We start from the raw sequence: 14,191 nt of genomic DNA on the forward strand, positions 1-14,191 counted from the left end.
TGCCGTTACCCATTTCTACACACACAGTGTTGACAGAATAGACAATAAGAAAGAAATCCCTTTTGGTGCATAAGCACAACAAAGATTTTCCACCAGAAAAAAAAATCTTTCATTTCTTCCAGAAACAGGTACACATTGTCATTATGCATGGATAATGGAGAGGCCAGTGCTAGGCCAGGCATGAGAGGCCTCTCCCCAAGGAAGGCTTGTATCTTGCTCATCTTTCTGCCCTAGCCTCACTGGCCATCCCATGAGCACTATAGAGATGCCCACGGCGTTTTACAGTACAAACATTTGACATGTTATTTGCTTCATTCCTCCCATATCCTCTAGCCAATCACATCCCAAAAAAACAAGTTACACCTCAACCAGAAGAGCAGAAAGAAAGAAAAACTACAGAAATGCAAGCTCAGATGCAGTCCATGTACCACAAGAACCTCAACGGTAAGAGACACATCTGCATAATTGCTCTAGAGTTGGTTCCTTGGATCCACTCTTCCCTTGCCCCAAAGGAGCGAAGTCTTCCCTGCTATCTTCATCTACAATCACTTCATTCTTCTCTTCCCTGGATATCATGCAGCTGAGGGTCATGGCTCAGCACTATTTTACTATTTATTCAGTAGCACAAGTCATTCTTATAACAGCAAAAAGTCTATCCTCTTCTGGTCAGAAGAAACATAGTTCTTGCCTTCAGGATATCCTCTGTTCTTCTCTTGAAGACAAGACAATGAATTACAATAGAACCATTTGATGTCAAGGTATTTTTTTTTTCTTTTTGGGTCCGGTCGTGGTGCCTGAACTCTGGGCCTGGGCGCTGTCCCTCAGCTCTTCAGCTCAAGGCTAGCGCTCTACCACTTGAGCCACAGCGCCACTTCCAGCTTTTTTCTTTTTGTTTCTGTGGTGCTGAGGAATCGAACCCAGGGCCTCAGGCATGCAAGGCAAGCGCTCTACCACTGAGCCACCTTCCCAGGCCTGTCAAGGTATTTTTTACAGGACAGAATTATAAAATGTGCAGTGCCCTTCTGGTGATTCTTTTTTTTTTTTATTGTGGTTTTCTTTTTTCAGTAATGGAAGTTGAACTCAGATCCGCACACTTGCTAAGCAAGTGCTCTGCCAGTTGAGCCATGTCTCTCCTCCCACCCCCCAGCCCAGTTCATTTCCCATTGTTTGTTTTTCAGACAAGGATTTGCCCTTCTGCCTGGCCAGCCTCAGATAGAGATCTTCCCTCTTTCCCTTTCCTTCTTAGCCAGGTTAACTGATGGGAACCACCATACCTGGCTTGTGTTTGAGGTTTGGGTCTCATTAACTTTTGCCTGTAATGGCCTAGCACTGTGATCTTCCTTTCTCCACCTTCCAGGCCATGCCTGGCCTATTTTGGGGATTCCTAAAAGCTCCAGACATATGGTTCCTAGCTAATGATCAGGGAGAAAGCAGAGTATGCCTGCCCACAGCTTTCCCAAATGAATAATCCTTAAGGTCTCAAGAATAAAGACAGCCCATGAATTTGAATTTTTGAGAGAACCAGTAGACTGAATAAGGCTCTGTGGCCTTATACTATTTCAATAACCTTACAAAGAATCATATTTTATCATATATACTCATAGTTGGGCCTTATAACTAATACATCAAGGAGCAGGTTGTATTTCTTCAATTTATTGAAGAGCCTGAGACATAGAGAGGTTAAAAGATTTGGATACACTTACCTAATTGAACCAAAATGAGAACTGGATTTGATGATTGTTCCTTCTACCATATACTTATGTTAAATGACTTTGTATTTACTTGAAGCTCCTATTATCAGGGGTGAATAAGGCCCAATAGGGGGACATTTTGCAAGATGGCCATTTTAATTCCTTTCCTCGGGTAATGCTATCTCTGGACACGTTTAATGTTTGTCTTGCTCTTCTTGTTCCACGTGACTCTCTGAAACATTTGAAAGGTCTCACAGAGGCCCAAGTTTTATTGTCATTACTCAAGAGATGGCCAACTGGTTCTGACTCAGATGTTGGCAGGGCTTGCGAGCTCACATTTGAAAGAAGCAAACCCGATTCAAGCAAGTTCACACAACTGTGGGATTTATTGAAAAGAATGCTTTATTCTGAGACTCGAACACAAGTTCACGTAGATGTGCAATATGACAGAAAATGGCTTAAGACAGGAACACACTCAGCTCCCGGCTGGGGTCACGTAGAGTGCTTTTTGAGGTTATTTTGGGCACGTGAGCTATGAGACGTCTAGAAAGTCAGAGCACACATGCAGTTTCACTGTCTGGTGTTAAAAAATGCCAAAAGTTCTGTTCTGGAGTGAGTGGCTGGGGAATTTTTGAGATTCTGAACTAGACATGACCTCTGAAATCAAAGGTCAGTCAGGCTCAGGTTTAACATGGGATCCTTCAAAGGCTGGTCACGGTTTATGTAGGTCTAGCTTCAGACATGGCTTGATCAGAGGTCATGCACCAGTTCTCTGAGATTCCCTCAGTTCTTGCTTTGAGGCTTGGCTTTTTCCTTGGTCCTCCCCTCTGGTCCGTGAAGCCCACCAGCCGTCACTCAAGAATGTGCTCCCTTAGGTGCCCAAGAGAAACCCAAGGTGGTCTTCAGATTGTATTCCAGGAGGACCTCATCATCTTCTAGAAGTTGGCTCACAATTAGTCAGGATTGAATAGCTCATTAACCTGTGCTCTAGTACATGTCTGCTCTCCACTTAAATTCTCTCCACCTTTGCCTTCATCTGTCTTTCTTACTCAAACATGTAACCTGTGCAAGAGTGACTAGGTCTCTCTGTGTCTCTCTACAGTGCCTAGCAAGGGTCCTGATGTGGGTATTCTCAATTCCTGTTGGTTGAATGAAAGAAATGGAACAAATAAAAGAATAGGAACCAGCCAGGTGCTGGTGGCTCATACCTGTAATCCTAGCAATCAGGAGGCTAAGATCTGAGGCTTGAGGTTCAAAGCCAGCCCAGTCCATAATACTCTTATCTCCAATTAACCGCTTGAAAACCAGAAGAGGCACTGTGGATCATAGTGGTAGAGTGCTAGCCTTGAGAGCTAAAAAGCTCAGGGACAGTGCCCAGGCCCTGAGTTCAAGCCCCACAACTGACAAAAAAACAGAAGCACCAAGGTCCAATCTCACATGTCACTCGCCATGTTTTCTCCAACTTTCCTTCTAAATTTTCTTTCCCTTTTCCAGGTTACTGCGTGGAGCCGCCTAGTTGGAAACATGAAGGTCAAAAGAGAATTTATCATTTCGTGGTAGGGCAGACAGTTCACTACCAGTGCATGGAGGGATACAAAGCCCTCCAGAGAAGCCCTGCCACCAGCATTTGCAAAATGATCTGTGGAAAGACAAGGTGGAGCCAGCCGCAGCTCACGTGCATAAATGAAAGCCAGCAGCATCCATTCCCAGGTAGGCAGCTCCCTTCTCTCCATCTGGCCCACCAAGGCAGCATTCCCAGCTTCCTTGTGATCTTGAACAAGACATGCGATCCCTAAGACCTCCATTTTTGTTGTTTTCTTTCTTATTCTAAAGAAATGGATCAGGTCAACTCTAAGGTCTCCTTTCCCTGAGCCAGCTCTGTGGGGATAAATAGAAATGGAAGAGGAGCACCAGGGATGAGGTAGCACAGTGATAAGGTTACTTCTTGTCTAGCTGATCTTGAAATCCCACCACGTCCACCAAGTTAACAAGATTTCCCCTCGTTTGAAAGCCAACATCCAGGCTCTCATCCTACTACATCTTCCTTTTCCTGGTGCCTACTGTAAATCCATCATTTATTCATGACAGTGCTCTGTCCATCACCACGTTCCTGTGCTATGCAGGCCCCCACCTGAGCTGTGATAATAGTGCGCAAGGGTGTGCGTGTGCATGCACACCTGCCTCTGTCCACTTCTACTATCTTCGTCCTGAAATCTCACTGTTGCTGCAATCGGGAGCCATTCACATCCACCCCTGATTTGTTGTTTTTCCTTTTGTTCTTTGCTTACTCCTATGTCTCAGGACTCATGATCCTCCAGTATCATCTGAGGGTGCCATTCTTCCCACAGCCTGCCTGCCTCCAGTGAGCCTCCTTGATGATTAGGACAGGCCTGTGTGTGTGTGTGTGTGTGTGTGTGTGTGTGTGTGTGTGTGTGTGTGTGCTGGTTCAAACTGAGAGCCTGGGTACTGTCCTTAGCTTTTTTTCCCTCAAGACTGGTGCTCTACCATTTGAGCCACATGCCCACATTCAGCTTTTTGTTGTTGAATTGAAAATAAGAGTCTCATGGATTTTCCTGCCTGGGCTGGCTTTGAACTGTCATCCTCAGATCTCAGCCTCCTGATTAAGTAGGATGACAACTGTGAGCCTCTGGCACTGGGTTCAACTGCTTCCTTTGTAAGATACTCAGGTGTCTGGATCTTGGGTCAGTAATGACAGACAGAAAGAACGGAGGGCCTGTGAAAGGTCCTTGGTATATTTCCACTTTGTTTGATGCTTCACCAGTGTGAGTGTGTGTGCGCGTGTGCACGCACACTCGTGCATATGTTCTTATGATCCATTTCCTTTTGTCTTTTTCTTTCTTTTGTTGTGAGATCTGGACTTGAAGTCAGTACCTGGTGCTTTCTTTGCACATTGGCTGGTGCTCTACCAATTGAACCAGGCCACCAAACCCTGTGACCCATTTCCTAGTCAAGTTGGAAGCCGAGGCTGAATGAGGCTCACGGGGAGGAAAGGGTTGCTTAGGACTCCCCAGACACGTGTGGTCAGGGCTGGTATTCCCTCGTGCCGGCTCTACTTATGCCATTACACCGCTCCCCAGAGCCCTCGAGAAGCCCCCAGACCACAGCCATATCTCTGCCTGTGGGGAAGGCAGCTCAGGCAGGGAGCAGGAGTCTCCTCAGCCCCCATCCTGGGCTCCACCAGCGCTCTCGCTCTCTCCCCAGGCGAAGAAGCCCCGCAGCTGAGCACACATGCTCTTCTGGAGACTGAGCCCTCCTGCCTCCTCACCACCACAGGTACTGAGGGAGAGCCCCCGAAGACAGATGCTGCCATTACAGACGCATCAGGAAAGGATGGACAGTGTCTGTCACCAGGCCCTGCGCCTCCTTCTCCCTGGAGCAGGGACCTGGCCTCCGCCACCCTAGGCCCTAAAACGAGTGTGGGAAAGAGGACTCCCAAGATGCAGGTGGAGGCCTGCGGGCAGAGGGGTGAAACGCTCAAACTCTGCCTCCCTCCCTCCACGTCCCTTCTCCAGCCCTGAGCATCTGATCCATCCAGAAGCCCTGCTCGATCCCTCTAGCCTCAAGCACCCCAGAGTTGGCATAAACTAAGCACCCTCCAACCTCCTCCCTCTCTCTCTCCCCGCCCCCTCCAGATCCCCAATCACCTACAGAAGCAGCGACGACCATGGAGACGTTCATATTAACAATGGAGTATCAGGTGGCAGGTAGGTAGGATGATTTTCTAGGTACACAACAGATCCACCAGGCCAAGGCTTGGTTGGAAGGTTTAAATGCCACCCTCCTCCCCCTTTTACACTAACAAGACTAAAACACGGAATCCAGATGCTGACATTCCTGAAGAGCGACAGTGTGCCAGGAGTGAAGTCTCTCATACCAGCCAGCTCAGTTCCTGGTAGCTGGGATTCTAAGTGGGAGCTGCCGACACCTAAATGTCAGGATTTCTTGCACCACACACCGATCTCACGGGCAGCCTCCTTAATGAGGCCTGGCCTCTGAGACTTTCTCAATCACTCGCTGCACGCTTGCCACCCCAAGAACAGGCAGAGGCCCCTTTCTCTACATGTGTTCCTTTATGCCCACCCAGCCCCCTGTCCTGGCTTTGTGGGGGACTGAAGGAACACACCGCAGTGCTCGCTTCCTCGAGAGGCCCCGCCTCACCTGGAAGACTTTCTTACCTGTCCTTTGGCTGGGGCTTCTGCTGCCGCCCTGTCCAGCCCCAGGCATATACCAACCCTCTTCTCTGTTGGCAGTGGCTGCCTGCGTCTTCCTGCTGATCGGTGTCCTCCTTCTCAGTGGCCTCACCTGGCAGCGGAGATGGTGAGTACAACACTGTCAAGGACCAAACACACAACCAAGTAGGTGCAGCCCCTCCCCACCCCCCCCCACTTGTCTGGTCTCTGGCACAGCAGCACGCGGCCTAGTTTGCCCAACAGTGGTAAGAATTAACTAAGTGACTAGTGAGAATGGCAAGTTATCAAGAAATCAAACAGCAGCAGATGCTGCTGAGGATGTGGGGACGGAAGCTTTATTCACTGGCGTGGGGAGGTAAATTAGTGTAGCCATTCTGGAAATCCATATGGAGGGTCCTCCAAAAGCTTAAACTAGAGCTAGCATGCGATTCTGCTATCTTGCTCTTGTGATCTAGCTGAAGAACATCAAGTCAGTATACCCTAGAGATACCTGCAGAGCCATATATATTGTGGGATATAATTTATAATAGCCAAGTCATGGAATTATCTTAGATGCCAATCACCAGAGGAGTGGGTGAAGAAAATGTGGTACACATGCAAAATGGAGTCCAGTTCTGTCACAAAGAATGAGATGATGTCATTTTCAGGGAAATGGATGAATTGGAGATCATGTTAGTGGAATAAGCTAGTCAGAAATACAATCACAGCATTTTCTTTTTTATGTGGAATCTAGATTTTTAAAAAAAGACATGGGGTTGAGAGGGTGGCTCAGTGGTAGAGTGCTTGCCTTGCATGCATAAGGCCCTGGGTTCAATTCCTCAGCACCACATAAACAGAAAAAGCCAGAAGTGGTGCTGTGGCTCAAGTGGTAGAGCACTTACCTTGAGCTGAAGAGCTGAGGGACAGCGCCCAGGCCCAGAATTCAGACCCAACAACTGACAAAAAAAAAAAAAGAGAGAGAGAGAGATGAAAGCAAAATGGAGTCCATTGAGAGTAGAGCAATAGGAGGAGGGCAAGAGAAGGGAATGGGATAAGCATGATTAGAATGCATAACATGCAAGTATGAAAATGTCATAATGAACCCTACTGTACTGTAATACTAATGATAAAAATAAAGGTAAAGGGATTTTGAGAAAAGCCACTTTCTCTTCTCTTTTAGAGAACAGACTGTGAGATGTACCCTGACCTTCCTTTCACTATCCACAACGTCCCTCACCTGGCCAGAGCAGGCTCTAATACAAACTCCTCAGAAAGACCCTGAGAAGATACAGGTCCACCCTGAACCCCCAAAGCTGTGAGATCCTTTAGCTAGCACAGCCAGAGATAAATGAAGCAGATTTCTCTCAAACTTATATTGGTCATCTGGCCCACAATATACTCTGGACTTTTTCTCATGAGGATTAAAAAGTTGTAATTGTTTCTCTGCAAAAACAAGAAGCCTTCCAAGGCTGTTGAATTCTAATTTGTTATTTATATTAGACCTACGTTGTATTCAAATTTATTATTTATATTAGACCTGGCAGTCTACCAACTTAAGTCCCCCTCTTCCCCCCCACCAGGGGTAACCAGGGAATGTCTGTAAAGTGTCCAACACATTGAAGGTACTTAATTAACACTTACTACACCTTTTCCTTCCTCAAGCTGAGAGCCTGGTGATGACCTGGTGGCTTAAAAGCCAAATCCTTCAGACCCAGAAGACAAGGCAATTTGGGGAGAGTAATGGTTCTGCTTGTGCTGGGAAGTGAGAACCGTTTAAAACTGTTTAGGTTCTCACAAGGCCTCCCAGTGTTAACTCCAACATAAACTTCTATATGACCTCCTCCCACACCTACCCCCAGGTGCTGGTCCCCAGTATGCTATTTCCTAGAGTAGAACTTCATCTGCTGGTGCCCTCTGGTGGCCAAACCCAAATCCTACATCTGAGTTACTCATCTATTTAAGCCAGAGGTTTTAGGGTCTTTTTTGTTTGTTTGTTTGTATTTTTGGTTTATTTGTAGTTTTGGAGCAATTGCTAGGAGCTAGGAATGTCCTATATCAAGCTCACACACAGGTTAAATTTCCTGGAATTTAGTGAACTAAGTTTTGGGTGGATTTTTTTTTTTTGCCTTTTTATTTTTATTTTTTTGCCTTTTTTTTTTTTTTTTGTGGTTGGACTCAGGAGCTTTGAGCAAGTGCAGCAAAAGCTCTACCACTCAGCTACACTCCCACCTCTGTGAACTGGCTTTTAAACAGCCATTCTTAGACAAGTGTATAAACTAGTACCTAATAGATTATACGAAGAACAAAGGTGATGAAGTCTCAAGAACCAAGTCGCTGCCTAATTATTGTACTCCCTTTTACAATCAACTTAGTTCTCCTGGCTACTTGCCTCTCCTGCCCCCTGGGAGACAGAGATGGTGCATGCTAGGGAGCTCCTGTGCTCACAGTGACCTCACCACTAGTAGCTGGACACTAGGCATGCGAGGGAGATTCACACAATGGAAATAAGCAACCATGTTCACAGAGCTAGCTGTTAAAATAGTCCCAGCACACTTCTGATTGGATCTTTAGCCTGTGGAGCTCTGAGAAAGGCCCGAAGTAACCCAATAGGCCTGTAAGCTAAGTTAGAGCCGGGAAAACTTTAAAACTGTACTGACTAGTAGAGTTGCCACTAGCCAACAAAATACAAAAGATTTGCATCGTCGCAAGGATTCTTGTGGACACAATTTGGCTAGAAACTCAGTTTCAACTCAGGCAAATCACTTTGCACAGTTAATTACTACTGTCATTCCTGTTCATTAGCTATTATTCTCCATACTGTTTTTTTTTTAAACAAACAACTAATTCTAGAACATTTCCTAGGTATTGGGCACTATGCCAGAAACTAAAGATAAACACGGTCTGCTCTTAAAAGCCTGCACTAGTGTGGCTAGGACAAAAAAAAAGAACATTGGCTTGAAATACTTTAAAATTTAAAAGTGGAGGTACAATCAGAGCAAAAAAGAAAGGAGACTTTTAATCTACAGGGGTCTCCAAAAGGGCTTTTAGAGCTCATGTTGCCTGAAATGCGTATGGCCAGATAAAGAAGGGCAGCAGATGTCTTCAACGCAGAGGGAGCACAAGGAAAGGCAGGAAGGTAGGAAATGCATGAGAATTTGTCTGGGAGAAATCAAGTTGTCCTGAGTAACTGGGCTGTAAAGCCAACAGAGAAGCATTAATGATGCTATGACTTACAGACAGACATGAACCAAGGGAAGATGGGCTGAGTTTAGACGTCACCCTGAAGGATCAACAGAGAACCACAGAATGCCTTACCCAGGAGGCCAGCAGTTACAGTGGCCTTCTGAATAACCTACCATGCAAAGACAAGGCTAAGAGTGGGCAGGACTGCGTGATGGATAGTTTGATTATTGGAGACAAGGAATTCTTAGATTGCTTAAGTTGAAAAGGAGGAAAAGAATCCATCAAAAAGGGGACCACAGTCACAGGAGATGCTGGTCCAGTGGAAGAAAGGATTCAGATGTGGGATGGGTCAGAGTGGACCTCCAGGTTCCAGAGTGTGTGGTGGTAGGACCCTGTAACCACTAGGTCTTAGAATGAAATGTAAAGTGAGGGTCTCAAGTCACGTGTCCCATAGGAGTTGGCCTATCCTAGCATCCATTTTCTCATACCCACACAGCCTCCACATCTGAACGAGCCAGCCTGGAGCTAACCAGGAATTGAAGAGCTTCCTGAATTTTTTTTTCAGACCCACTTGGTGAAACACAATTAGCACCGTTCAAGAACCACAGAACAGAAGCTAAGATTGGGCAGCCATGTTGGGTGGGGCCCCTGGAGGGATGGAGAGGCCCTGAGGTCAGGCTGTCAGAGGTTAGAATGGAATTGGTATCCCAGGATAAAATTTAAGGTTAGCAGCTCAGTTGGTTTGGGGTGGGAAGCACATTCTTCTTGGTCCGTGGCTATGCCTATGATTAAGACTGAATTCTGTTACTTTCAGGAAGAAGAATAGAAGAGCAATCTAGAAAACCAAGAGTGATACAAAGTCAAGGACAGCTAAGAGAAGTCATGAAATAAAAGCAAAATGGAAGAAATTAAACACTCACCTAACAGATGTTTGATATCTATAGATAGATAAATAGAGGAAAACTAAAATGGTATGAAATTCTGCCCATGCAATCTATAATACAATGAAAAATGTCTTTATATTGATTTTATCCTAACTTCATAGTTTGAAAATTCCAAGTAAAGTTCAGCACTAATGTATATAGTCATTCTGCTTTCCTCCCCTCCCCTAGCTACTCCTCCACTCTCTTCTCTCTTTTTCTGTCCCTTCTCTAGTCTCTTCCATCCCCACCCCCCATGACCACGTAGATCTTTTCCCAGGTTGGTTAGCCACCTCACTGCTTACAGAACATAATTAAAAGATGTTGGGTTGGTAAATAGGAATTTTTATGTCCTTAGTTCATTTCTCATTTCCATTGAGGCTTTCAGATTTTTTAAAAAATTAGTGTTATTATAGAGATGATGTACAGAGGGGTTACAGTTACATAAGGTACCTCCTTCCTTCATGCCCTAGTTTCAGATTTCTAAAAACCAGAAGTTGTAGCAGAAGAACTGTTGAGCAACAACAGAGTAGATGTCACTTCCAAGCCCTTGGAAGTGTATAGCTTTGTCATTTGAAAACATTTGAAGTAGAGTGAATGTCAGGAACTAAAAGACAAACGAGGTCCCAGGTAATGAATTATACTATCAAAATGTGTCCCCTATCCAGAAGTTTGTTACAGCTGAATATGGTAACCTGGCACCCTGGAGGCTGAGGCAGGAAGAGAGCAAGTTCAAGGCCAGATTAGGCTACATAGGGAGACCTTGTCTCAAAGAAAAGACACACAACAACAACAAAGAAGAGTCTGTGTCTTTAGTACCGCTATAAATTATTCTCTGAATTGCCCTGCATGAATTCTATGATCAGAACTAGAAAAACAGATAGACACAGTTCCCAATATGTATCATAAGCCAATGAAGAGGGCTTGATCGTTTCCACGTTTATAGCAGAAGAAGGAAAGGAAGGGAGAGATATTATACTGACAAAGTTCCACCATGGAAAAGATACTCCAGTGATCCACAGATGTTTCTCCAAAGTTCGGCCAGCCAGACTCACCTGGAGGCCTGTGAAAGTGGAGATGACTGGGTGTATTTCAGCCTCTGCATCAGCACACCTGGGCTTACATACCTGGCAAGGTCCCAGGTGATGCTGTGCTTGCTCTTCTGTACACACTGCCCTCTTCTACTAAATCTTCTACCAAACAGAAAACAAATCAGCTGCAGGTACTCAAGTCCCAGCCAAAGTTCTTCAATCTCTTGTGTAAGATATTTCCTCTTCGTTATGTTGAGTCAGATATTCAAGCTTAAAAAAAAAGTTCAAGCTTCAAAAAAAAAGTCAGAAGATTTAGGGAATAACAAAACGTTGAAGCTATAATTTTTCATCTCTGAAAAAGGTAGAAAAATAATGGATGTATTTTTGAAAGGTCTAGATACAGATGAAAGAACCATTTTGTGTCCTTTCTACAATTAACCAAGTACAAGGCAATCTTTCCTGTCTATCTTTCCCCTTCCCCAAATATATTTTCCGGGCAACCAGAGTGGAAAGATATATAAGATACAGTTTTCTAAAAGATTCATACTTGAGCAAAATTGAACTGAACTGCCATTGCTTATTGGAGGAAAAAGTGGAATAAGATACCAAATTTTATTCTTGATAATACTAAGCTGTTGTTTACTTATATTTCTTTCCTAACTACATGGTGACATTTTCCTGAAGTTACATGATATGTGATGATGTTGGTTTTCAACTGTTAATATGAATAAATAAAAGAATAATAAATCAAAGAATAAATGATAATATAAAAATGTTGGGTTTAGGGGCTGGGAGTGTGGCTCAGTGGCAGAGTGCTTGCCTTGCATGCCTGAGGTCCTGGGTTCGATTCCTCAGCACCACATAAGCAAAAAGAAAAAAGCCGGAAGTGGCGCTGTGGCTCAAGTGGTACAGTGCTAGCCTTGAGCTGAAGAGCTGAGGGACAGCACCCAGGCTCAGAGTTCAGGCCCCATGACCAGACCCCCCCCCCAAAAAAAAATGTTGGGTTTAGTTCCTAAGTATATTAAATGTCACTAGATAGGGCTGGGAAGGTGGCTCAGTGGTAGAGCACTTGCCTTGCATGCTTGAGGCCCTGGGTTCGATTCCTCAGCACCACATAAGAAAAAAGCCGGAAGTGGCGCTGTGGCTCAAGTGGTAGAGTGCTAGCCTTGAGCTGAAGAGCTGAGGGACAGCACCCATGCCCAGAGTTCAGGCCCCACGACCGGACCCAAAAAAAAAAAAAAAAATGTCACTAGATAGAAATTCGTAACAATGGAAAATAAGTCATATGACAGATATTGCTAGGGCTTCCTAAATCCATTCTTCACTTTTTCCAGTGGTAATAGAGACTCAGCTTTTGGTAAAACACATCCCCTCCCCTCCTCCCAGTTAATGATAACATTTATCAGCTTCCCTTGCAGCTAGGTATGCTCATGTGATTAGATTCTCAATAAGGAGATAAGAGCTGAAGTGCTGTGTGCGATGCCTGGGGTGCACATTGGTGCACCATGTGTATAGATGCCCTTGAAGAAATGGAGGGGTTCTCTTTGTTTCTCCCTCTTTATCTCTTCTCGGTGGTCCTAGTGGGAGGAGTTAGAACCACCAGTAAGCTAAGTATGACATATATAGGCATTCTTTTGTCGTTGTTGTTGCTGTTGTTGTTGTTGTTGGCCATGGGACTTGAACTCTGGGCCTGGGCGCTGTCCCTCAGCTCTTCAGCTCAAGGTGAGTGCTCTACCACTTGAGCCACAGTGCCACTTCTGGTTTTCTGGTGGTTTATTGGAGATAAGAGTCTCACAAACTTTCCTTCCCAGCCTGGCTTTGGACCATGATCCTCAGATCTCAGCCTCCGTAGTAGAATCTTCAAGTGCTCTGTCCGCATGTGCACAGGTAAGACTCTAGGTAGAAGTGACAGGAAACCAAGGGCAAAGTGCTTCACATTCACTGCAGACCTTCACAGATGGCTTCCTTCATGGCTGAACTACCTGCTCAGGAGCCCTGTTTAGAGCCTGTTATCTCAGCCCTTAATGGCTGCGAGTTAGAGGCCAACCTGAGCTCCATAGTGAGACTGTCTCATTTATATGTTTTTTCCCTCTCTCTCTTCTTTGTCTCCATTGGGCATAGGTTTATCTGAAAATCAGCTTAACCTCATGAGCTCTGCATTCCCAGCTTCTGCCCCTTGCTTTTCTTCTTAGAAATTTCAACTTATAGCCAAGGAGTCCAACCAGTGAAACATTCTCAGACAGACACCAAGGTACCATTTTTCTTTTTTCTTCTTCTCCAGTCTCACGTTTTTTCCCCCCAAAATCCAAAATCCCAAACTTTGCCCCATAGGTTTAGCAGATGTGCCTCAATAAACTTGAACTCCAATGACAAATTTTCTGTTTGCCACATAAACTTCCTTCCCACATACACCATGGTAAAGTGTTGGAACAAGGCTAGGGCATCTAAATTTATGGTTCTTTTGCATTTTTTTTCTTTTTTCTTTTTCTTTTTTTTTGTCGGTTGAACTCTGGGCCTGAGTGTTGTCCCTCAGCTCTTCAGCTCAAGGCTAGTGCTCTACCACTTGAGCTACAGTGCCACTTCTGGTTTTCTGGTGATTTATTGGAGATCAGAGTCTTACAGCAAAGACAAAGAATCTCCAGGAAGGAAGAAATACTCATTTGTCTTGTATTCTCTTGCTCTGTATTTGTTTTGTTGTGTTACTCCTCACAATTCATTCTTAAATCTTCACACGGATGTTACTTGTCATTCCTAGCTTGCTTCTCCTCTCCTTTTCCTTTCCCCATCATCCTTTTTACAACATAATTTTTTAATATTTTTACGTTCTTAGTGTATCCTGCAAGTACCATAGCTCCTTTCTCTGAAACCTTATTGAGGGTGTAAGTGATATTTCCAAATTTACAACTCTTCCTAAAGATATTAAAATGGTTGAAATGCCAAAGAATTTAAAAGTCTAGTTTTAAAAATGGATCAATGAAGCTGGGCACCAATGGCTCATGCCTGTAATCATAGCTATTCAGGAGGCTGAGATTTTTTGAAGATCAAAGTTCAAAGCCAGCATAGGCAAGAGAGTTCATGAGACTCTTATCTCCAATTAATCACCAAAAAGCTGGAAGTACAGCTATGAGCGCAAAAGCTCAGTGACAGTGCCCAGGCCAAGTTCAAATCCCAGGACT

At 44.7% G+C, this 14,191-nt stretch overlaps 1 protein-coding gene across 3 annotated transcripts in view; it reads left to right on the plus strand.

Moving 5' to 3' along the window:
• Il2ra (interleukin 2 receptor subunit alpha) overlaps positions 1–11,691 on the plus strand; it is a 36,823-nt gene extending 25,132 nt beyond the window's left edge. For 2 of the 3 annotated variants that reach the window (XM_069990531.1, XM_069990533.1), the window contains exons 3-8: positions 334–444; positions 3,186–3,401; positions 4,914–4,985; positions 5,345–5,416; positions 5,963–6,029; positions 9,879–11,691. In XM_069990531.1, the coding sequence (XP_069846632.1) occupies positions 334–444; positions 3,186–3,401; positions 4,914–4,985; positions 5,345–5,416; positions 5,963–6,029; positions 9,879–9,903 (563 nt within the window). In that variant the 3' untranslated portion in view covers positions 9,904–11,691. Of the gene's footprint in view, positions 1–333; positions 445–3,185; positions 3,402–4,913; positions 4,986–5,344; positions 5,417–5,962; positions 6,030–9,560; positions 9,642–9,878 lie in introns of those variants that run through there. The other variant, XM_069990532.1, reaches the window with a different exon arrangement.
• The last annotated feature ends 2,500 nt before the right edge of the window (positions 11,692–14,191 follow it).

The sequence above is a fragment of the Dipodomys merriami genome, unplaced genomic scaffold, assembly GCF_024711535.1.
Source record: "Dipodomys merriami isolate MVZ:Mamm:240054 unplaced genomic scaffold, mDipMer1.0.p SCAF_4, whole genome shotgun sequence".
Taxonomy (NCBI): domain Eukaryota; kingdom Metazoa; phylum Chordata; class Mammalia; order Rodentia; family Heteromyidae; genus Dipodomys; species Dipodomys merriami.